At 35.7% G+C, this 22,594-nt stretch overlaps 3 protein-coding genes across 3 annotated transcripts; all 3 read left to right on the top strand.

The window, feature by feature from the left end:
- Positions 1–7,314: 7,314 nt before the first annotated feature.
- LOC143612572 (cell division topological specificity factor homolog, chloroplastic-like) lies at positions 7,315–10,040 on the top strand. The gene is made up of 2 exons (XM_077086524.1): positions 7,315–7,459; positions 9,313–10,040. The coding sequence occupies exons 1-2, from the start codon at positions 7,376–7,378 to the stop codon at positions 9,904–9,906; spliced, it is 678 nt and encodes a 225-aa protein (XP_076942639.1). The 5' UTR covers positions 7,315–7,375; the 3' UTR covers positions 9,907–10,040.
- Positions 10,041–13,105: 3,065 nt separating this feature from the next.
- LOC143612573 (mitotic checkpoint protein BUB3.3-like) lies at positions 13,106–16,019 on the top strand. Its single transcript, XM_077086525.1, has 9 exons — positions 13,106–13,580; positions 13,686–13,816; positions 14,249–14,331; positions 14,860–15,099; positions 15,178–15,250; positions 15,374–15,454; positions 15,526–15,607; positions 15,706–15,806; positions 15,941–16,019. Exons 1-9 carry the CDS (start codon positions 13,473–13,475, stop codon positions 16,017–16,019), a joined length of 978 nt encoding a protein of 325 aa, XP_076942640.1. The 5' UTR covers positions 13,106–13,472.
- Positions 16,020–17,172: 1,153 nt separating this feature from the next.
- LOC143612570 (eukaryotic translation initiation factor 5A-like) lies at positions 17,173–19,334 on the top strand. Its single transcript, XM_077086521.1, has 5 exons — positions 17,173–17,374; positions 18,491–18,613; positions 18,699–18,755; positions 18,833–18,907; positions 18,994–19,334. Exons 1-5 carry the CDS (start codon positions 17,252–17,254, stop codon positions 19,093–19,095), a joined length of 480 nt encoding a protein of 159 aa, XP_076942636.1. The 5' UTR covers positions 17,173–17,251; the 3' UTR covers positions 19,096–19,334.
- Positions 19,335–22,594: the final 3,260 nt, after the last annotated feature.

Here is a 22,594-nt window from a genome sequence, read left to right as displayed (position 1 = left end):
CAGACATATATATATAGGGTGGTGTGTTACGTGTGTGAGTCTGCATACAAGTAGCTAGGTTCTTATAAATGCTATATAAGGGTTGCAGTCTCAGTCTCGTGAGGTTAATAATTTTTTTACTCCTCTCTCTTAAGTCTTATCTTTTGGTTGTGTCTGTGAAGTTTTTGCGTGTCATTTTTATGAGAGGTGGTAATATTACGTGGGAGGAGTTAATTCTCATATTCTTGTGTTCATGCACTTACTTCATCTCTTAAAAAATTGTAAGAAACAGTTGTGTCAAATTGTCAACGGTAAACATTTTAGCGTATGCATGGTTCGGTTTAGTTTTGGGCTAATTAAAGACGAACCAAAAACCGAACTGGCGGTTTAATTTTTGAGCTTTTGAAAGATGTTCGGTTTTTTATTTTGATTCATTTCGATTTCGTTTTTTCGGTTTTGCAATTTTGACTTGAATTTTGAGCTGAAATAAAATATTGGCTAATAATAATTTTTGGCGTAAATTTAGTTAATAATTAATTAAATGTTATACACATAGACTAAAATATTTGACTATATATCAAGCTATTATAATTTAATTAGAAATAAAAATTAAAAAAAAATTCTATGAGTTCGGTTAGGTTTTTGGTTTCTATGACACACAAAACGTAAGTTGAATTTTTACGAAAACATAAAACCCAACCTTTCGTTTTTGTTTCATTTCGATTATTTCGGATTAGTTATTTTAGTTTGTTTAATTTCATGCACACCTTAAAACATTTATGTAAAAGTATAAAACATTAATTAGTGTGTTTTAGTTAACATATAAAAAAAGTAATATGATTATTTTATATAATATAGTATTGAATTTGCAGCAAGTAGAACATTCTAACATGTTTTTTATGCTAGGTGGTAAAAGTCTTGTGATTTATTTGATTTCATTAAATTTTCATATTTTATTAAATAACCTTATCAGATTCTCGTGCTTATTGAAAAAAATATTACATATATATTTCATGTTAACTAAAGGACATGCTTATTGAAATGAAAATTATAAAAGTATAAAACCATAACGAGATTCGGGATCGTATTTAGTGGACTTATTATTTTAATTAGGTGATTTATTTAATTAATGATACGAATTTAATAATGATGTAATAATGAATTAAAAAACGAAGCCTATCTCCACCATCGTCTTCTCCGATGAGACCTATATATGTCTCGCGCGCCCACCTCTTATGTACATCGTCATTGAAGGGGTATGCACCCGCCTTAACATTGAGCAGGGCGAGTCAACCCACAAGATATAGACAAGAGGCTTGAAATCAGGAAACATCTGCGCGTGGCGTATATCACATATGCGCAAGCGCAAGCGCAACCGAGGCGGGTCAACCCACAAAGCCAAAACCTATGCGCAAGCGCATGAAACATCTGCGCGTGGCGCATATCACATATGCACACAACACACACATTTAGTGTGAGAATAAAGAGAAGACCTTGCGCATCCCCGGGATAGGCGCATAAAGGCCGCGCGTAAGCGACACACAACAAATGAGACAATAGTCTAATCCAAATCAGGATAAGGACAACCATGATTGTACTCATCAGGCAACCTTCCAGAATGTATCTTTTAAGGAATAAAGAATGTGCTGATGTTGACAGCTGCCAATGAAGGGTGGACAACTCAGCAAAGCCCATGTGCCACCACGTGATGGCACATGGGTCAGGTGAAATACCTTGGTCAGAGAATAATCAATGAAAAAGCACCAGGTGTCCTAAGTACACGTGGCGCGAAGCAATAGGAGGAGGCCAAAAAGGCCCTAATTGGGTCTGAGCCCAATCATTGGAAACCCTAATACTATAAATATCACACCACCTCAACAGTGAGGGGGCAAGAAAATATATGCTAAATCATTTACTCATTCTCACATCCTGATTATCCTCTCCTACAATATCTGATTCTCACACCGGAGGGTTACCCCAAAGAGGACCCCTCTGTCCCTTTCTGAGGGGTAAGCTCACGGTGCTGTTCGTTTTGTAGGTGGAAGAACCCGTATCTCGGAAAACCATCGGTGATATAGCATACTCGTACCCGAGGAACGTTGATCGTATACAAGTAAGTCGATACACGCTTCTTCAGTCATGTAGGCTATATTCTTTAGATATGTATATTTTTAAGGGTAAATTATGTGATTACTTTAAGATTGAAACATTTTGAGGATTACTTAAAAATCTCAATTGTATAATTCTAGAATACAAGATCGGGTTCATGTGCATATGATAATATGATATAATAGTTTTAAAGATAATACTTTCGGCCAAGGAAAATAAAGATATTTTTTTTGCCAGTTGTTAGAGTAAACGATTATATCATTTAGGGTAATAAGGTCGTGTATCAACTAATCTCATACATGTCCCATACATGTACAATGTCATACACGATATCATACTTGAACACTTTGTCCCAGATGATGTTTTGGGCAATCCGTTGCGGTTTTGATTTTTCCACCATGTGTCACACTTGAGACCCGGATTCACTCATGAGCAAAGTGTCCAAACATACACAATTTTTTCGAACAACAAATTTCATTAGAACAAAGACGAACTGGCGAAAAGCTAGAGCCAAGAGCCAACAAACAGACAAGTTAAAAAGAGAAATTACACCACTCTTTCCAAGTTAAAGTTTTGAAAGACAACCTATGTTTTGAAAGAAACCGCCATTATGATACCGTGAAGAGCCTTTTTCTTAGAAATGCGGTTTGCAATCAGGCACGAGGTAAATAAATGTGTCGCTTTTTCAGGACATTCATCACACAAATAGCATTTGATCAAATCCAAGGGAATATTCTTATAGGCAAGACCTTCTTTAGTAGCCAGACGATCCACATGTCCGCTTTACAAACCATGACATTCACTTTCTTCGGGACCAAGTTATTCCATTTTATAACAAATAAACATTGTGTCCAAACGCATTAAATAACGCCTTCTTCCTGGAGTTTACCGTAACGATTCCAAATGACTCTTCGGACCAAACGTCCAAACCCACTTGTCTTTTTGATCCGAGAACACCACGCTTTGACAAATATTATGAAGGTCAATCAACTCATGACTGTCTTGTAAGTTGTAACAATCAATAGAGTCTTAATAAACCAAAAAAAAGTAAAAGGGTATATTTGAATAAAAACTTACTACAAGGGGCCATTTATAAAAAAAACTTATCTCATGGTCACGTGCTTCATCTACACCCTATACGACGTCGTTACAAACAATAAAACAAACGAGTGACGAGTCAAAGTTCACTGTTGAGTGTTTGAACAACACTACTACCTGAAATTAATCAGTTATTATCAGCCAATTGAGCTTCAACAATAGAGATTTCTGTTGCGTTTCTAGAAAGAGTCTAGCGGGTCGTGCACACTAACTCATCGACGCTGAAGAACGATAACTTTGTTTTTATTAGGATCGGTTTTGTCATTCAAAAGGGGTGGCGGCGCAGCTTGTTGCCCGCTTACCTGCCTCTTTATTGTAGTTGGAACTATTTTTAATATAATCTCCGTCAAACCCACTTCGCGCCAATTTGCAACCCAAGGTCTGTGTTTTCAGTTTTTCAAATTCATCGTCTGTTAATGAGTAATTAATTACATTCTAATTACTGGGTTTCTGTTTGTTTTTATGTTAATTTAGTGCTGATTTTGCTACTATATTGCGTTAATTTGAGTAATAAGTAATGAAATCGATGAATGTATGTGGTTTGCAAAATTAGGGTTTTTTTGGGGATTTGGGCGTATGTGTATTATCCGGTTCGTTTGAGCTTAATTACCGAAATTAAACGTAACCGACAAAACCGATAGGTCATGGTTTAAGTGAATATTGTTAATGGACTATTCGGTTATGTTCACGGTTAATGTGTCTTCTTTAACCAACTTTGATCGAAACCGAACCGAACCTTGTATGTTTGCGTTTGGAAAAACTTTATACCTCAATTTGGGATTTTGGGCGTATGTGTATAATCCGATTCGTTTGAGCTTAATTACCGAAATTAACTATAACCGACCGGCTATGGTTAAGTGAATATTATTAACCGACCATTCGGTTATGTTTACGGGTAATGTGTCTTCTTTAACCGGAACCGAATCGCACCTTGTATGTTTATGTTTTTTTCAAACTTTATACCTCAAATTTTCTCTTTTGTACCTCCACTTCCAGCTTCAAACATTTGAATTCATGGTGAAATTGTCTATAACCGAGCTTGGAAAACCATAACCAAGCTTGGAACACCATCCGAACCATTTTCAACCGGAACAAAGGAAAAAAAAATAATAAAAAGAAAATACAGTGGACAGTTAACCAAATTTAACCAAAACCGATCCATAACCGATGGTTAACGGACCTATGGTTTACCGATCATTCGGTTATGGTGATGGTTAAGCAATCTTTCATAATTGAACCAAACCGACTTTGCAGTTTGCACACCTTATGGTGTACACTTCTTATCAGATATAAATGTAGTGATGATTTCAAAAACAATAATAAGTCAATGGAAACCATTATATTCACCATGTAAATGGACTAATAATTAATGTTCCATTTGGTTTACAAGAATACAAGATGAAGTTTAATTACAGGATAACTTATATTACACTTTGAATGAATCACTGTTTTTATTATCATGGAGCATTTTAGATATCTGTTCGATAACTGAAACGGTAAAATGAAACTTTTATTATGGGACGGATCGAGCCTATTGTTCGCATTGTGCTCAATAACACGCCTATAAAGCATCTGTTTCATACATTTTTAGTTATAAAACGTGTTTCTTTCGCTACATTTTGGTGCAGATCGGCGAGCACCATGTGGACGCGGTTGCGGTGGAGGATAAGCATCCAGACCAGCCAGTTGTGGTACGTTATATTATCGTTTAAATTCGTTTGTTTCATCTAAATATTAACATTTAATTATTTAATTATCGTGTTGATATCAGCCTCCAATTCCGCAGCATGTTCCGCGCGCATATCGCTCAGTGCGTTTAGATCCCGTCACTGACGCCCGTTTACGGAGAATAGAGCAGGGAGTGTCGCAGCTACAGCGTCAGATGACCTGGCTCGTCAATGTCTTGGCCGCCGGCCAGCGTGGTGAGGAGTACAAAGTACCACCGCCACGTTTTGGCCACGAGGTGAGCACATCGGGCGCCAGGGGCAAACGTGAGTACGGATACGCTGGTGATGGATCGGGCGCCAGGCGCAAACGTGACGACGACGGCGTTGGTCATGCTACCGTTTAGATATAATTTTGCATTTTGTTTTATTTGTAGGAATTCGTTGTAATGATTGTGTATATATATAACTATCGTTTCATCTATGTTGTTTCGTTAGAATTTTGAATCGAGCCGATTGTTGAAATCGATGTCTTTATTAAAAAAAATGAATTGTTTTAAAAAATATATTCATAATAATAAAAAATGAAAAACAATAAAACATATTTATCAACTCGGCTATGTGTTGTGGTTGAAGCCACCACCAAGATTCATTCTATCATATCGCGTCACATAGCGCTGACTGGATCTAACCCTTCACCCCTTGTTCGCGCCACCGTTCACTTGAGCCCGTTGTGGTCCGCTAGCCATCCGCGCCCCTACCATTCACTTTTTGCCTATCGCGGCCACTAACCAGCCCGCATGTGCCGTTGAAGCCCCCATTCGCTTGATTCCCATTACGGTGTTCACGAGTGGCATGTTCACGAGTGGCATGTCTCAATTTATCTGTTGAAGCCATCGTTCGTTGCATCACAACACATAGCCTTATGTGTACCAATATTGCATGTAAATCTATTTAGTTTCCAATAGCATAGGCACTACCTGGATTTGTGCTTGTCATTGCATACTATTTTACCTTTACTAGTTAATGTTCTAGTTATTTATTTTTATGAATTTTGCATGTGGTGGGTGGTTAGGGTTTTACCCATGTTCTCACGTTTAGTTGTTAAGTTTCTATTTTCTATTTTCTTGTTCTGGTAATTCTTTATAAGGAGTTTAGGTTTCGTATGAATATTATGAATGAAAAATGATGATTTGAACAAATCAAAGTCGCTCTCAAAAGTCTCTAGTTTCTATATGGTTTCTTTCTATTTTCTTGTACAATTTGATTAACGAACGAGGTTCGTAACACCTTACCGAAGAACAATGATCACATAATACTATATTTAACATTTTCTAAATGTAATGAGAGTATTAAATAATACTCATTTGGATTTTTAAGTACATTTATTTTTTTCTTACAATTCTTGTTTTTATATGTTTTCTTGTTTTTAACAATAAATAATATTAACAACAACCATAATCTAAATAAAAAAATTTCATGTTATACAAAATGGAGCCAGTAGAATGAAGTATTACTAGGCGAAAGCAAAATAAAGTTATACTGTTGGGGTATATCGTTCGAGAAAATGATTATAAAATTCCAGATAATCAGATGAAGAGATAAGGTCCTAAACCCACACGCAGGACCAAGCAAACCTCAAGATGGTCTTTAATCACACGTGCAGGTCTAACCTTATCACCATGCGAGAAGCATGCGGGGTAGAAGACCTGTCACTTGCGGAGGAGACACGATGCATAACGGCTAGTCCTTGGACCAATCATAGTCTGAGATTCCCTAATAGCGACATCCAGAAAAAGGGGGATCACAACTGCATGAAGAGCCAGTCACGAGGCACTAGTATAGTACATTAGAGTGACAACTGTCCTTATCTACCAGTTGTCACGTCCAATCAGAGGCCTCAAATGTGCCCCCCCCCGCCACGAAATAGAATGTTCTATTGATAGTGACAGCTCGGCCAATCCCTCTCCACACATTTCAGACTATAAATACCACACATGGACCAACGGTTTAAGAATTCTCACCCTCTCGCTCTTACGATTACCCTCTTAGAACACATACTGATTGACAAGCTGGAGGGTGGTTACGAGAAGACCCTTCATCTTCCCCTTCTCGTAACGAGCTCACACTGTGTTTGGTTTTGCAGGTTGAATCAGTTGGAACTTGTGGGGATCAGATTGAACCACCACCCCGCGTCGAAACTTGGTCTTAACCCCTTTGGATTGAACTAGTGTTTCTTCATCGGGTCCAATTTGTTTGCCCTCCCGACGCACTTGAGACCGAGATTGACTCATTAGAAAATTGTCCTAAGATTTTGTACTCAAGAAAGTAGAAGGGTATCTTTGAATATAAAACTTTCTACAAGGGGCCATTAAGAATAAACTTTTCTCAATGTCACATGCCTTAGCTATACGACGTCGTTGCAGACTGTATGAGTAAAACCAGTCAAACTTTACTGTTCAATAACACTACTACCTGAAATTAATCAATTATTATTATCATTATCAGCCAATTGAGCTTCAACAATGGCGATTGCTGGTGACTTCAGGGTTTCTGCTGCACTAGGCCCATCTCCTTCAAACCCACTTCGCGTCAATTTACAACCCAAGGTCTCTGTTTTCAGTTTTTCAATTTGAGTAATTGATTACGTTCTAATTATTGGGTATGTGTTTGTTTTGTTGTTAATTTCAGTGCTGATTTTGCTACATTATTGCGTTAATTTGATAATTAATTGATGAATTCGATGAATGTATGTGGTTTGCAAAATTAGGGTTTTGTTTTGGGGAGTTGGGCGTATGTGTATTATCCGGTTCGCTTGAGCTTAATTAGTTGTAGAGTTTGATTATGAGCATTTAGGTATTCTCGCCGTAAGGCTATGTGTAGTGGAGGGGCTACAAAATGGGCGTTTTGGGCCATGTGGCGCCTAGTCAGCTAAGGGTGGGTTGTTGTTTTAGGGGTGCAGTAGTGTTGTAGCCCAATAAACACACACACACACACACACACACATATATAGAGAGAGAAAAGATGGAATACAATAATACCTTAATGTACAATAGGTACGCGAATACCCAATATTCACGAAATCGATCCATGAAATCACATCCCAACATCTCGGAATCGTCAATACACATCCAATTAATCATTGGTTCACTGAAAAAAACAGTTTCGGATCGTTAATCGATCAATTTTTTTACTTTTTTTCACGAAAACCGTTTTTGAGCGTTTTAGCTTTTTGGCTGAGCGTTTTAGTTTTTTGGCTGAGCGTTTTAGTTTTGGCTAAGCGTTTTAGAATTTTTTGCCTTTGAGCGTTTTTTGTTGCCTTTGAGCGTCTCGCGTACCTATCGTACGTTAAGCAATTATTGTACAATAACCTCACCCTATATATATATATACCACACAAAAAAAAATATAATAATAATATTCTTCAAACAATCACCGGCGACAAAAAACACTCCCCCCCCCCCTTTCTTATCGCCTGGGTGCGGTGTTCACCAACAAAATTGCTCCACTTTGTGGGCATTTGTCGCCCCACTACGGGCAGCCTAAATGAACCGAACGTTAGGAGAACTGTTTGGTTGAAAGTTTGTTTATGTTTGTTCGTTTACTAAATGAACGAACATGACAAGGGATTTCGTTGGATTAACTAAAGGAATGAACTCGAACAGAGGCCCTTGTTCGTTCAACTGTGTTCGTGAATTAAAGGTCTATTATAATTATGTTATGAGATTTCTAATCTTATCATATAGATTTAAGCAAAATTATTAACTATAAAACAAAAATATTTAAGAGTATTATGTGATTAGTTGATATGTAAAATTCACATATGAATACGAATGTTAAAAAACATGAACTTTGTAGCCGGACCATTCCCGGTTAGGCAAATCAAATATAGGATTGTTTGTGTTCGCTTGTTCACGAACCGTTCATGAACAAGTTCATTTCCTTAATGAACGGACACGGACAAGAAATTTCTTTGGGTTAGGTTAGGGGTCCATGAACAGTTCACAAACAAGTTCATTTCTTTAATGAATGAACACGAACAAAAATTTCGTTTAGTTAGGTGTTTGTGAACACTGTTCAAAGACAGACATGAACAAGGCCTTGTTTGGTTCAGTTTGGTTTGTTAACAGCCCTACTTTTTGGGGAATGCAATCAGCAAAGTAGCAAACCGTTCATTACTAGTTTTGACTTTTGGAACTTAATCGAACGATAAAGCTCATAAATCCAAACCAAATGAACTGATTAGCTTTAATTTAGATTGATTTTGATGGTCTAAACTTTTTGTCAAATATAAATACAGTTAAATGAGATGATGATTTCAGAAATAAAAATAAATCAAAGAAACCATTATGCTCACCTTGTTTTTAACTAACAATGAATGCTCTATTTGGTTTAGATGAATCAGTGCTGATCTTTTGCAAGAACATAATCAAATATTATTATTATTGGTACTTGAATACAGGTGGATTCTGTTAGTTTCACAAATGGCGGATCTAGTGTAACCGAAAACAAACCTATATGGTCATCTTCAACCACGCATGTGCAGACTACACGGTTGCATGCTAGACGACCTTTGAGGCTCATTAACGACTATGAAATCTCAACAAACTCCATTAACCAAGATGCAGAAAGCTTCCTATTAAACGCGATAAACTTAAACTTCTTCGAGCGTTTAAGTTTAGCATGGAAAATAATATTCCCATCTCCAACAATGATCAAGAACTCAAACGCAAGTGTCGCGAAACAACGGTTGAAAATGATTCTGTTTTCTGACCGGTGTGCGGTCAGTGAAGAGGCGAAACAGAAGATAGTCACCAATATAGTCAACTCGCTTTCGGATTTTGTGGTGATCGAGTCTCAAGATAAAGTCCAGCTCAGCGTGTCAACGGACCCCGCGCTTGGGACGATTTACTCGGTTACCGTGCCTGTGAGACGTGTGAAGGCAGAGTATCAAGAAGAAGATGGTGAGGGGACGATAATGGATGTTGAGTATAAGGATAATGGGATGGATTCGGGTTCGATGGATGTGAAGTTTGAATTTTATGTTCCAGAGTGAATGATTTTATATTTGTGTTTTCGGGTGATTCCACTGTTCAAGATTGTAATCTTGAAAAAAGAAAGTGTTGAGATTTGTTATGATTTTTACAGCAAATGTTGTAAATATTTGATATTGCTTGTTAGATGTTTTAATCTTGAGTGGTTCTTGACAAAATATGTTGATATGTTAGTTTTGCAAGGTTAGTGTATCATTTAACTGGACCAGACCTCATTTGGTCCAGTCAGTTTTAACGACGGCTGGTTGAAATGACAGGCCTGATCGATGGTTGGATCGGCCTTTTAAAACTAAGACAACCATTACATACGCGTCTATTGATCAGGGGTATATTCCTTTCATGGACGTGTAGTAGACTGTTGTACTAGTTCAGGGATACTTTATTAGACTAGTGGTGTTCATTGTGTCAGGTAACTAAATCGAGTACGAGTAAAATTTAGCTGGACGGGTTAACGGGGTACGGGTAAAATCAACGGGCTAGTTGGAGATGACTTATCTAAACAAACATTGTTTTCACAAACCTTAACAATAATAAAAAAAAATCCTATTCGTCTTTCATAAAGATAAAAAAATTCACTTTTAGTTGTTAACCAAATAAATTACAAGATATGTTCCCATTTAACAGTGAGAGAAAGGAGATTTTGGAGCCAAAGATCACCGTTATACCTCTGCCACGGTAACGGTAGAAAATAAAGAAGGGGATCGTGGTAGCAGAAAAATCATGACTATGATGATATTGAAGGTAGAGAGATGAGAGAGAAAGAGGATATTGATTTAGGGAATGATGTTGGAAAGCATAAGATAATGTGAAGTGGTCGTGGTATATGATGTCCATTTAAAAATGTTTTAGAGAGAGAACATAAGACAGTTGTACAACATAAGAAGCTATGAGTACGACATTAGTAGTTGTTGAGAGTTCCAAAATCCAACTTAATATATAGGATCATTTCATCCTTTCAGCTACTGAGCATTAAAACTTTTTCGTTAACCCCAATCATGTGTCAAGCACGAGAGTAGACCTCTAAACGAACCGAATGAATAAGGGTATGTTTGTGTTCTTTCATGTAACGCTGAACACTTAGTCGAACACGTATTTGGTGTTCATGTTCATTTGTTTAAAAAATAAGTGTGTTCGTGTTCGTTTATTTAAAATCTAAGCGAAAAGTTCACGAACATAAATGAATATAATTAAACACAGACAAACAAACATAATTGAAGATATATGCACATACTTAAATGAACACAAACATAAATGAACACAAAGAAACATAAACGAACATATATGAAATCACATAAACGAACGTTCACGAACGAAACATGTGTTCATGTTCATTCGTTTAACTAAAGACAAAATTACAATTGTTGTCATTTAATCTTAAAAAGTTTATTTGCGGGCGTTGTCCTTTATATGACAAAATACCTTCGATTTTTTATCTTTACACTAATTGTCATCCAAAAACTCAGTTAAATTCAAATATGCCAAGACTTAACGGGGTTTTTGTTTAACATACTTTATTTAGTTTCTTTTTCTAATAATATATTTAATTTGTTTTTAATTATAAATACTTAAATAGTATGCGTAAAAAGAATTAAATGCCCTCACATGCCAATACTTAGCGGAGTTTTTGGACGCTAGTTAGTCAAAAGGACGAAAATCAAACAAACATGTCATGTAAAGATGTAAAGGACATCACATGCAAATAAACTTTTTAAAGACGACAAAATTATAATTCTGTTATAATTAAACGAACACAAACATTTTGTTCAAGTTCCATTCGTTTATTAAACAAATGAATATAAACGAACTTTCCGCCAAACGCTCGTTCGTTTACAGGCCTACACGAGAGGATAGTTTAGTCATTTTACTCTCTTTATCTACTACTCCTTTTCTTGTTGCCGCAGCCCGCAAGTAGCGGGAAACACTTTCAATTTTCAAAACTCCGCTCTCACTTTAATCTCTATAACCGCCGTCAGCAACCACCGTGCTACCGGAATAGCTCCGGCACCGGGGAACACGACGTCACGAAGCTGATCAATTTACAACTGGATTCATCCAACCGCAGAAGCATAAAGCAACAGATCTGCTGTTATTATCATCAACAAACCCTAGGTCAGCTTAATACTCTCTCATATCTGCATAATTTTTCAGAAAATTAAAATCAATTACAATAGTCGAAACCCTAACTCTGCTAATTTAGCTCAATTTTCATCGATTAAGCAATTAGTATTTATTCTACCTGATTGATGCTGACGTGGCTTCTGTTGATGACATGGAACTTTTACTATTAGTTAGTTAGTATAGTTAATCATAGCTTAACTGTAGTGTGTATGTATATAATGATGTATGTTTAATTAACTCAAGTAGTTAGAAGATGTGATAATAATAATAATAATGATAATAATACTAATAATAATAATATTGAAGTACTTGGAAACGATAGAATCTGAATAAATATTATTGAATTTGTTCTGTATGCTTTGGTGTATCTGTGTGTTTTGTTGTTGTTCGGAGATGAATTTGGAGTTCAGGTTCTTATTAATAATGCAGCATTAGTTATCAGCAGTCAGATTACAACTGGCATATAGTAATACTTTCTAACTAGGCACAATGTTGTGTAAAATGAGGACAAAACGTTACACGATTGCGTGAATTGGTAAGAACTTTAGTTATTATTCAGATTTTTATTTATCTTAGGACTCAAAAGCCTCAACACTTACCAGCTTACGATTATGGATGCACATTGTTTAATTAACTGAAGTAGTAAGAAGAAACGAGGAATGTGTTAGTATTGAATTACTTGGAAACGATAAGATTTGGATATCAGTAAACGATTTGAACATACATTGTTGACTTTGTTCTTTATGCTTTTGTGTGTGCATTGTTGTTAGGAGATGAAGTTGAAGTTAAGGTTCTTATTTAACATAACATCAATATATGACATGTCACAGCTTATGGTATTATATATTAGCAGTTAGATTACATATTGCATACAATAATACTTTCTAAACAGACACAATGTTGCATAATAGGATGAAAAACGTTACGTGGTTGCATAAATTGGTAAGAAGTTTAGCTATTATCCAAATCTTTGTATATTAGGACAATAGGACTCAAAAGTCTCAACAGTACCAGCTTACGAAGATGAATGAGCATTGTTTAATTACCTACAGTTGTTAGAAGAATGTGCAAATATTGAAGTACTTTGAAACGATAAGTTGTGGAAATCAGTAAGCGATTTGAACAAACGTTGTTGAATTGGTTCTGTATCCTTTAGTGTTTTATATGCATTTGTTGTTTTTGGGAGATGAATTTGAAGTTCAGTTTTATTAATTATGTAGCATTACATATCACAACAACTAACATGTCACACTTGTGGCATCATATATACATTTATATCACAAATGGCACACCTTAATACTCTCTAAGCAGGCAATATCTTGCATAGAACGATAAGTATTACATGGTTGCATAAATTGGTAAGAAATTTAGCTGTTATTTACTTATTTATTTATTCAAACCTCTATATATCTTAGGGCACAACAACTTCAAGATTTACTAGTTTACAAAGATGAATGCACATTGTTTAAAGTTTGAAGAAAAACCGATTCAAGACGCTATTTCCAGAATTCGCTTTGCTCCAGCATCCAACAATCTCCTCATCTCTTCCTGGGATACTGTAAGTTATTGTCTTTATTGTGAGTTTGTGTGCATGTTTGCAATTCTTAATAGTTAATACCACATTTTCAGTATTATTGATTTATAAAATATTTTGTATGTACAGAGTCTTAGATTGTATGATGTGGATGGATCTAAAGTGACTTATGAAGCTTCTGGGGAAGCTGAGCTTCTGGATTGTTGTTTTCAAGGGGAGATGGTTGCATTTAGTACTGGTTCTGATTGTTCCATAACTAGGTTTGTTTTCAGGTTTACAGGGTTTGGTTAAGTTTAGTTGACGAGTTAAATTTAATGTTAAAAATCTTGAAATTAATGTGTTTCTGGGTTTTAATATTAGACACGCTTTAGTGAAATGCATAATGATGATATTGACAAACATAGATGTTATGGCCAACGGCCAACATGAATGCAACCAAGTTGGATATCTATGTTTGACCTTGAAAGCCAATGTTTGAATATTGAACTTATATTTTAGGTGTTAACTTGCATAGTTTCGAGTGATCATGTTTTCTTTGGTTACAATATTCAGTTTTCATCCATCATATATGTATTTTGCATCATGCCACTGCCAGATTCGATTGCATCATAACACGATGTCTGTTTACATGTTATCTTTATAGCTTTTTTTTGTAATCCATGCATGACCATTTATAATATCTTTTTTTGTAGGTATGATTTACATTCAGGAATCAGTAAAATAATTGGAAATCATGATGATTTAGCAACTTGTGTTGAATATTCTGATGCAACAGGTAACAGTTGTTACTTTCAAATTGCTAACTGTATATTAGTGCCAATATTATATTTATAGAGTAAATTACACTTTCCCTTCTTTAAGGTTTGCACCATTTTTTAGATATCGTCTTTAGACTAAGGAAATAACAAGAAACATCATTTATGTTTAAAAAAAGCTTCACGTTTTTTTCCACTAACGGGGGTTAGTTTTTTTTTTCATTAATGCTCTCATGTGCAGAGCACATGACATGATGTTGCTGTATTTAGCATCCGTTAGTGGAAAGGATGTAATGTGCAAACTTTTTAAACATAAAAAATGTTTTTTTGTTATCTTCTTAATTTAAAAACAATTTCTGAACAATGGTATAAAGTTATAAACTTAAAGGACAAAAATAGTAATTTACTCTTTAATCATACGGTATAAAATATGGTTATTGCTATTAAAAGTGATCATATTTAAACTGTTTATAATTTTCTATACTTGCAATTTTTTGCCTTTCGTATCTGATTTTCTTGTAACCGGCTACTGGCTTTCTTTTTTGCAGGTCAAGTTATTACTGGTGGTTGGGATAAAAAGGTTAAATGTTGGGATTCACGTTCAATGAAGGCTTTAAGTGTAACTACAGTTAATGTGGCAGTTGAATCTATGTCCGTTAGTGGATTTATTGCAATGGTTGCGGTTGGATCATCGGTTAATTTTTATGATTTACGCAAGTTCAATGATTCATATTATAGCAAAAGGATGGACATCCAAATTAAGTGTGTCCGGCCATATTTGGATCAAGGTAATCCTGTAATAAGTTTATATAAGTTGATGACCCTTTCTATGGAAATCAGTTATTTATTTTTATTATATAACGCAGGAGTTGCTGCTGGATCAGTTGAAGGACGTGTGTCGTTGAAATGTTTTAATCCATCCAATCAAAACAAAGACGAGTATGTTTACATCTTATGATACTCCATTAAAGCGTTAAAATAACATGCATATTTCTTCATTAGTAATATTATCATGATACTGTTAATATTATTAATAATAATTCGTAACTATACTTGTTGCAGGTTTGCTTTTCGATGCATTCCAATGGCAACGGAGAAAAAACATAATATGGCTGCGGTTAATGATATTGTATTTAGTCCATCGTACGTCTTTTTTACTCATTAGCTATGAAAAATAGTTAAAATTCATAGTATTGATTTTATTTTGTGTTCAGGACTTATGGCGACTTTATTACTGGTGATAATGATGGTTATGTCACCATATGGAATGCTCAAAGTAGAAAAAGAGTTTTTGAGGTAATTTTTATTTTTAATCCAGTAATAAATATTTTAAGAATAACCAAAGTAACATTTTTATAGGATTGAACTCAAATTAGACTTTGTTATCGTTTCAGATGCCAAAGTTTGAAAACAGTATTGCATCATTATCATTTAACTCTGGAGGACAACTTCTGGCTGTTGCTTCAAGCTATACATACCAAGAAGCAAATGAATTGTTAGTATATCTTTATTCATCTTGTATATATATTTTTTATTTAATTTTCCATCAATTTTTGTCAACTGATATCAAAAGTTTTAAACTTGAATTATATAATTACTGTTATCCGATCATTAATTTTTTTTTTGCAGGGAAATACCTCAAAGGATATACATACACGAAATGAATGATCAACACATTTGTTCAACTTCGGCTGGACGTTCAAGATAAGCGATTTTTACATAAAACTAAAGGTCAAAACTTTAAGACTCGAAGTTGATAATATCATTTTTTTTTGGTTTGATCATGGGAAAAAAAAATATTCAATGTTCGCTTCTTCCTTCTTTACCCGATTCCGAATGATGTTTTAGCCTGGATCAACCGGGGCATCGTCGGTTTGGCCCTTTGGTTTGGTCAAGTACTCAAGCAGCTTACTAAAACCTCTGTTATAGGTTCAGTTTATAGTACCCGATTTTTAAAGTTTAATCGGCCTTTGCATATTCATTCGTCTTCCACCAAATTTTTTTCTTGGCATTTGGTTTTAAAAATTCATGGGGTTGTGTCATTTTTCTTGGGGTGCGGTTGGAATTTAAACATTTAAATACTAAAAAAAATAAAATTCAAAGGGTGCGGATGACCCCATGCTAAATCATTGGGTTCGCCTCTAGTTTGCGTAGGAGGCCGGTGTAGAGGTAGGGTCCCAAACCCACCTATTGATCAAGTGTACGCTTCCGCCGGCTAAACAGCCAAGCGTCGGGTACAACTTGTGGTGCTGGGAAACATAACATCAGGCGCCAAACATTCACTGACAAGTGACACCTCCGGAAATAGCACGCCAAAGATCTCCAAAAGCATGATACAAAAAAGGAGGTATCATTATGGAAAATAACAGCCCAACAAAATAGAATTGATAACACATAGTCAATAGTACTGCATAGTACAAAACGTCAACGTTGGTCGGTCATATTGCCCACCAACTCCCCTGATGCACGTACATGCATCCTGATTAGTGAATTTCCCGACCTGACAAGTGGTCATACCTTATCTCTTCTCGTCCGGCTATAAAAACCTCACTACCTCCGAATGGTAAAGAGATCCAAGCTCTTGCACAAGAATACTCTCTAGTATTCCGCCGACCTTATTATTTAACTTATACTTATATACATATATTGATTCTCACGTCGTCGGGTACCCCGACATGTGCTCCTTGAGTACATATACAAACTTACTGAAAAAGAAGCCTTAAAGAGAAATACATGAAAAGTAAAGGACAAAAGATGTCAAAAATCAAAATATAATCCAATCCAACGGCTGGAATCCAGTCTGATGAAACTCAGATATGATATTATCTCTGTACGGCGTTAGTTAAAAACCCTAAATCCCCAAAATTTCAACTCTGCAAACTTTACTTTTCGTCATTCACTTTCTCCGTCCAATAATAATAATAATAATCAATTAGAATCATGTCTGACGAAGAGCATCAGTTTGAGTCAAAGGCCGATGCCGGAGCTTCAAAGACCTTCCCGCAGCAAGCCGGTACCATCAGGAAGAACGGTTACATCGTTATTAAGAATCGTGCTTGCAAGGTTTATATTATTATTATTATTATTATTATTATTCTAATTTCAGATCTGATATTATCGATGCTAATAATACTTGTAATAATAATAATCTCTGCTTTGTATGCTAGGTTTTTATGGGTTTGTTAGGGTTTTGATTGTTTGAATAATTGATTTTATGTTTTTGATTGTTTGGAATATAAATTTTATGTTTTTAATTTAGTTTGATAGGGTTTTGATTGATTGGATAGTTAATTAGCTTTATTGTTGTAAGTTATGTTTCATTTGTTGATATGATTATTATGGACTTAGGGCTGGAAGTGAACCAAACCGAATTGAACAAGGTTTTGTTTGTTGAGCGAGTGAATGGTTTACGAACGGCGAACGGAAGAAATCTATTGATGCGTGTTATAGTAAAAATCTATGGATTTGATAGGGTTAGTTGTTTGGAAATCAACTTTATTAAGATTACTGTTACAAGATTTTGGAGTAAGTTATGGATTTGATAATGTTGTGTAGGTCAAATGTTTGTGATAAGCTCCATTTATTTCGTTTGTTGAGCTGATTATTTTGGTCATATCTGTTAGGGGTCTGCATGGATCGGTTTGGGCTAAGACTGAACTGAAAATCAAAAGTTTAGTTTTTGAAAATTATTCGGTTTGGGTTTTTTTTATTTTTTTATTTTCCATTTTTGCCGTTTGAGCTTTGAATTGTTGGGAAGAGAAAGAAATTGGCCTATATTAATGAATTTGGCTCTAAATAATTTTTTTAATTAATAACTAATTGATTTAATTTACATTTGGGTTAAAAATATTTGAGCTAGATATTTAATAAGTTCTTGTAACTTACTTCAAATAAAAAATAAGAATCTATGAATTTGGGTTGGTGTGGTTTTTACAAAAGAATAAATCCAAAGCCGTCGGTTTTTGTTTCGGTTTCAGATAGGTTATTTCAGTTCATGCACACCTATTTGGGATGATTTGGTTTAGCGTTTTGATCACAGTTATTTTGGTCTATGGTTTTCTTAGAATTGTTGTCATAAAGATACTGAATTTGGAAGATGAAAGCTATTAAAACTTATATTATGGTTTTCTTGTTTATCATATGTTTCGTGTGTTAAAGTTGTGTAAATATCTTTTCAAGGTTGTTGAAGTCTCGACCTCGAAGACTGGCAAGCACGGACACGCTAAATGTCACTTTGTTGCAATTGATATCTTCAATGGAAAGAAACTCGAAGATATTGTTCCATCTTCCCACAATTGTGATGTATGTTTTTTATACCTCAATGATTATTTGTAATGAAATATTTTTGTTTCTTTTTTTACTTATGTGACTTTCTCGTTGTTTGCAGGTTCCACATGTTAACCGTACTGATTACCAGCTCATCGATATCTCTGAGGATGGATTTGTAAGCCCATTATATTATTTTGAAGTTTATTGAATGTTATTGTGCATATTTTGATATCTTATTTGGCGTATGTTTAGGTGAGTTTGTTGACCGAAAGTGGTGGTACCAAGGATGACCTCAGGCTTCCAACCGATGACACTCTGCTTACACAGGTTTGTTGAAAGCATTTTGTTTATGTGATTTTAATTATTTGTTATATATTCAAAATCACGACTAAATAAAAACAAAATGTGTGCAGATTAAGGATGGTTTTAATGAAGGGAAGGATCTTGTTGTGACTGTTATGTCTGCCATGGGAGAAGAGCAGATCTGTGCTCTCAAGGATATTGGTCCCAAGTAAACATTTTTATTATGTTTCATATGACGGTTTCATGTGATTAAGGGTTGGTTTAGAACCGTATGTTTGGATTATGGTGGTGATTATTTGAAGAATGTTTTTTTTAGGTTTCTGTTTTTTTACATTTTTTGCTTTGTTTCCAGTTTTTGTTATTGTGTTGAAGTCTTTTTGACTTTTTGGCTATTGGGGAGATGTTATATGTACACTTCTACTTTTTATCATTTTGTTTTCTTGGTGCTCTATATTCTGCTGTTTGTTGACCGGTTGCATATATTTTAATAATATGCACTGGCAGCCAGGTAATACAATTTATGTGGTTGTTTTGCCATAAGTTGTCGGATGGCACATTGGAAATTTGGAATGATATTCGTTTTGTTCATGAGAAGGTACAAATTGGTCAGGTTTAAGTTCATGTTACATCGCTTTGTCTGCCTCTCAGTATGTTGATGATATTTTTGTCAAAGGCCTTCCTCGACAATTGTTTCAGGATTAGTTTGAGCGTTCGTCCTCCTTCCCCTCGAATGGTGGGGACATTAGAATTTATTATGCCCATCTGTATTTAGGTATTATGTTTATTGGGTGCCTTTATTCTAGGCCCATAGTTCATAAGTATATTGTATTCTATTTGTATTTAGGGTTATTATATGAGAGATCAACAAAGTACTAGTTCACATGGTGACGTACTAGTTCACCTCAACTTTTAATACATAAGATGCACAATGATAGGCAAAGGAACTTATTCACTAGACGTGTGTCATCACTGTGATGCCTTATTTAGTTTACATGCAACAAGTTATTAACCTTTTAGAAGGTACATAAGCAGAATCTGATGTCTGGTAAAATACATAATTTGTCATTAATAAGCTGGAGCTAGCGCGTTAATTAAGAATCTCCAAGTATGTCACTGATGTTTCCTGGTCTTGAGAGTTGAGAACACAACCTTCAAAAATAACAATACAAGGCAAAGAATTGTGATGTTTCTGTGTTTTGTAAGGATGGTAATATATATTGCATGTAGGCTTGTTCATATCTATTGGTTCAGTTACTAATGCTTTTAGGTGCACCGTTGTAATAGTTAGAATACACAATTATAATCATAGGACAACTTGGAAAGACGTAATTTGTATGTTAGACGTACCATTGTAGTTGATTTAGACGCAACATTTTAACTAGTTTAGACGTACTATTCTAACTGGACAACTTACCTGGTAATTCATAAGTGTCTCCATCTTGAAGCCAGCCGCAGTAATATCAAAATAGTACTCCCAAGTGCGGATGAATTCTTGGTTGAAGCCTAAATCAAGGATTTTTCTAGGAATAATATAAACAGCTGACGAATTACCAACCATAATCATAAATTTCATGAAATGAAACAATGGTTGATTTATTGATATCATATATATATATATATATATATATATATATATATATATATATACATATATATATATAAAATTTACCTTTGGTTTTTTAAGAAGTTAGCTCTCCAACATCTAAGTGTCCGGTAATAATGATTTCCTATCTTTTCCACATGATCCACACTGCAATTTTTGATAACATCTTAGATGACTATAAAAGTAAGAACGAAGAATACTCACAAAACATATTGACCTCCTAACGAAACACTTACCAGAGTCCTGATGATTCAGCCATGGCTGATGTTAATACGTTAAGTGAAGGTATGTCGCCTCCCGGAAATATGTATTCTCTAACAAAGCCTGGTGTCCGCCTGAATTCATCGTACTTTCCATCTTGGACTGATATGAATTAAAGTTATTCCAAAGGAATTGAATTAATATTCTTGAAAATTTATAAAGATAAAAATTTGTATTATTAAACATAAGAATGAAGATAAACATTATTTAGGTTGTAAAGTTGTTTTAGCATTATAAATAAATGTTACCGAGTTAGCTAAGAGCGATTATAATAGAGGTTTTTGAGTTATATTTCCTCCGAGTGATAATATTGGGAGTTACCAATTTTTTGTTTCTTGTGTGTTAATTTATCGTTTGAGTTATATCAATTTAATCCTTGAGTACTTTAATTTGATCAGGAGAACATATTTGATGGTTTCAATAATGTACTTTGTTATGTAACGGAGATACCTGTAGGACAAAAACCCCGTCCTCTGCCAATGCGCGTTCACAGCATCTAAAAAACTCTCCATAGTATTCATGGCCAAAATGTTCTATCGCTTCACTGAAAACACACATTTCTTGCTTAGATTATGAGCAGCCTCTAACCATATGTGTTGCAAGTACTAATATCGTGAAGAAGAAACTAAAAGCATGGGAAACACTCTTAATTAACTCACCAACTTATAATCTGAAGAAACACTAAGTGACCCCGGCAGATTACGGATAATCTTAGGGTCAAGTAGATGTTTCCCACGAGGGTTAGGTCCGGCAAAGATGGTTATTCTTCTGATGACCTGCAAAACAGACACCGTGAGCTCGTCACTGAGAAGGGGGGGGTACCTCCTTGTGACCACCCTCCGGCGTGAGAATCAGACTAGATTGCTCTGAATACAAGTGTATATTAAGAGAAATAGCTAGAGCAGATAAGATATGTGATGGTATGTGATAAGATGTGATGGTATAAGATGTGTTCATACCGTTCCAAGGTGTTGGAGTATTTATAGCCGAAGGTAGGTTTCCAAGCAGGTACAGCCAGCTGTATAATATTCCTTTTCTACCAACTGTGGGCTACGCACGTGCCATGCTGGTGGTTGGTGGATAGGCAGCGGCTGATAGTGACATGGCCGGCAGTGTACTATTCCTTTTCCACCAACTGCAGGCTATGTACGTGCCACGATGAGGGTTGGTGAGTAGGCAGCGGCTGATAGTGACATTTTGTACTAGAGCGTGCTCCTCCTCGTACTGTTGTCAGTGAGCTGTCACCCTGTGATGGGCTGCTTTGGTCAGATCTTGTCTATTTTGTCCATACCTTGGCAGGTATAGTACAAAAGATCCTCCAGAAGCGTACGGATTGGCTCATTTGGGCGGGAGTATTCCCGCCTTGCTCATTCCTTCTTCAGGTGACATTACTGAATTACTGAGAGTTAGTGCCTTGTGCGTGTAGCCTTACTGTTAGTGCGGGTAGCCTTCCCTGATGGCTTGTATCCGCAGCTGCGGGAACAGGCGGGGGTACTTTACCATTGGGAGGCTTTTCCTGCGGGAACAGCTGGCGTACTGCGCGTAAGGTCTTCATCTCTCTGAGCATGGTGGGTCCTGCGGAACCAGTTGGTCTTTGCGCAGACGTCCCTCTTCAAGGTGAGTCTTGCGGGTCCAACTGGGCTCTGCTGGGACCTACCTCTTCAAGTCCCCCCAGTCCAATGTTCTTCTCATGAATTGTTAATAAGTGAGGTGAACTTTTGGACTTAAGCAAGGGGTTTTGAAAAGGGTTTGTAGTTTTAAGGTTTTCCGTGGGGATTCTTCCCGTGGTTTTCCTAATGTCACGTGCAGAAATTCCCGACTTTTCTGCTTGATCTTTGGGTATGATG

The sequence above is a fragment of the Bidens hawaiensis genome, unplaced genomic scaffold (genome assembly GCF_021521415.1).
Source record: "Bidens hawaiensis isolate Kalapana, Puna unplaced genomic scaffold, B.hawaiensis_p1.1 tig00035038_1, whole genome shotgun sequence".
In the NCBI taxonomy this organism is placed as follows: Eukaryota; Viridiplantae; Streptophyta; class Magnoliopsida; order Asterales; family Asteraceae; genus Bidens; species Bidens hawaiensis.
Note: the sequence above shows the minus strand (reverse complement) of the source record. Positions and strands in the feature narration are given on the sequence as shown.